Source organism: Cydia splendana, chromosome 25 (genome assembly GCF_910591565.1).
Source record: "Cydia splendana chromosome 25, ilCydSple1.2, whole genome shotgun sequence".
Lineage (NCBI taxonomy): Eukaryota > Metazoa > Arthropoda > Insecta > Lepidoptera > Tortricidae > Cydia > Cydia splendana.
The window spans coordinates 343,530-345,673 of NC_085984.1; the positions used below are offsets into that span (position 1 = coordinate 343,530).

At 40.4% G+C, this 2,144-nt stretch overlaps 1 protein-coding gene across 3 annotated transcripts; it reads left to right on the top strand.

Moving 5' to 3' along the window:
• The first annotated feature begins 264 nt into the window (after positions 1 to 264).
• Positions 265 to 1,570, top strand: LOC134802972 (small ribosomal subunit protein eS21). Of its 3 annotated transcripts, XM_063775708.1 has the most exons (4): positions 265 to 336; positions 417 to 475; positions 608 to 799; positions 1,504 to 1,570. In XM_063775708.1, exons 2-4 carry the CDS (start codon positions 426 to 428, stop codon positions 1,511 to 1,513), a joined length of 252 nt encoding a protein of 83 aa, XP_063631778.1. In that variant the 5' UTR covers positions 265 to 336; positions 417 to 425; the 3' UTR covers positions 1,514 to 1,570. The 3 variants fall into 3 exon arrangements, with proteins under 3 accessions (XP_063631778.1, XP_063631777.1, XP_063631779.1); XM_063775707.1 differs by having other exon boundaries at positions 334 to 475; XM_063775709.1 differs by lacking the exon at positions 1,504 to 1,570 and having other exon boundaries at positions 334 to 475; positions 608 to 803.
• The last annotated feature ends 574 nt before the right edge of the window (positions 1,571 to 2,144 follow it).

The following is a 2,144-nucleotide window of genomic DNA, read 5'->3' on the forward strand; positions in this document are numbered from 1 at the left end:
GTGTACTGACTCGTATTTTATTGCTTTACGCAATTGTAAGTAATTTCGCTGAGATGGCAATGTGCGGTATGTAGACCGTACACTAGTAACAGTAAAAATCTTCTGGGCAGCACTAAAACCGCCATGTTTAGTTCTAAGATGACGTCACAGTGGCACGCATTATTCGTTGACGTTTCACTTCCATAGGTTTCATATTTCAGTGGTCTTGTCCCTATTATATAGGTCCATGGTTCTAACACTTACGTCACTAAAAACTATGGCAATAGCAACACTGGTCGCGGCCCGCCATCTTTCTTTTCGCTTCTGTCATTTCCGTGATCCTTGCGATTATTATAGGTTAGTGCGTGTTTTCCACACAAAATATACATTAAACCATACGAAAATTGTTCTAAACGGTGTAAAATTGTGCATTTCAGATAATCAAAATGCAGAACGACGCCGGTGAATTCGTTGACCTGTACTGCCCCAGGAAATGGTTAGTGTCATTGTTAGGTTATACTATCAACTTTAGAGCATGTATTTGTGTATTTCTTCGTCGCAGTAGCTGTAAAAATGTGAAAAATATATTTTTAGGCAGTGTTGTGAAGTGTTTTGTTGTCGTTTTCAGCTCCGCGAGCAACCGCCTGATCCACGCGAAGGACCACGCGTCCGTGCAGCTGGTGATCGCGGACGTGGACCCCGCGTCGGGGCGCGCCGCCGAGGGCTCCAAGATGTACGTGGTGTGCGGCGCCATCCGCCGCATGGGCGAGAGCGACGACTGCATCGTGAGGCTCACCAAGAAGGACGGCATTCTCACCAAGTGAGTTACTCAAATTATATACTTAGGCTACTTTTCTAGAGATTCAAATTATCTAAAGATGCCTTATTTAGAATATTATTTAGAATAACCCTAAGTAATAATGTTATGCTCAGGTAAAAAACAATATTTGCATTAGACTAAATGAACCCAGCGGCAAAATATGTATGTACTGACTAAAATAAGAACCCCTTGTAAGAATACCATGGCTGCAATAAATGATTATGATTATCTCTCTCTCTCTCTCTCTCTCTCTCTCTCTCTTTAGCCTTTTACTACCCTTCGGGTGTAGGCCTCTTTCATTTTACGCCATTCGTCACGGTTCTGTGCAACCTGGAGCTACTTCTTCCCTGCAGTCCTTTTGATGTCGTCCTTATTTTTTACAAGTCCTTATGATTATTTATCAGCCACAAAATATTACAAATGAACGTTCTTTCCATTCTGTTATCCTCTATCAAGGTCTAAGGTCGAAGAATGTACAGAATTATGCACCTGTGACAGAGTAGTGTCCATCGGTTCATAGTAAGGTTTACGAACTGTCAGTTTAAGTAGCTCTGGGCAATGGTACCAAAAATTATATTTTCGCCAAAAACTTGCTTCCAAATGGTGGGCCTCAGTTTCTAAATAATGATGATATAGGGTAGCTGCTGTCCTTCATAACAATAATAAGAAGGTATCAAACTCAAATTATTGTCTTTTCGTTTCAGGAACTACTGATGCAGGTAGTTGTGTAAGAATAAATTTATAAAAAATAAAAAAAGTATATAATCTGAATTGTAGTTTGTTTTCAAACTTTTCATATATTATATTAATGTAATACCCCTAGTGGGAACCTTCAAGGCAGAACATTTGCAACATCACATAGAAGAGACAGAGCTAGTTTGATGATGTATGACATGAAATGTAGCGGTTCGATCCATTGGGCCTAATAATTCCCCGAATGTCTCGTCGAGTTACGTCAGTTCCCCGAATGTCTAGTTGTCATATGTCCATTCACTGAAACAACTAGTGTCCACAAGCCTAATTCAACGAATGTCTAGTTGTCATACGTCAATTACTTTTTAGTTGTTCGCTATTAGTCTACATCGCAAACGGGCTAGAACGCAAAATGACCACATTATTTTTTCCGTTTTATCTTAACTTTATAGCGATGTCGACGGAGCCCTGCTTACGCGGGGCTCCTATTCTGTGCTGTTTGGCCTTCGGCCATTTGAAGAAACCTAACGAACCTAACCTACCTATAACAAATGTGGTGATATAAAAAGTGGTCATTTGGCATTGGAACTAAACATTCGGGGAAATAGACACTCGTCGAACTAGACAATCAGGGAAATAGACATTCGTGGAA

What these genes read in the sequence shown, in the direction of transcription:
- LOC134802972 (XM_063775708.1), top strand. Translation starts at nt 426, where the DNA reads ATGCAGAACGACGCCGGTGAATTCGTTGACCTGTACTGCCCCAGGAAA. An exon ending in CTGTACTGCCCCAGGAAATG is followed by an intron (nt 476 to 607) that starts GTTAGTGTCATT and finishes TGTCGTTTTCAG; the next exon opens with CTCCGCGAGCAACCGCCTGA.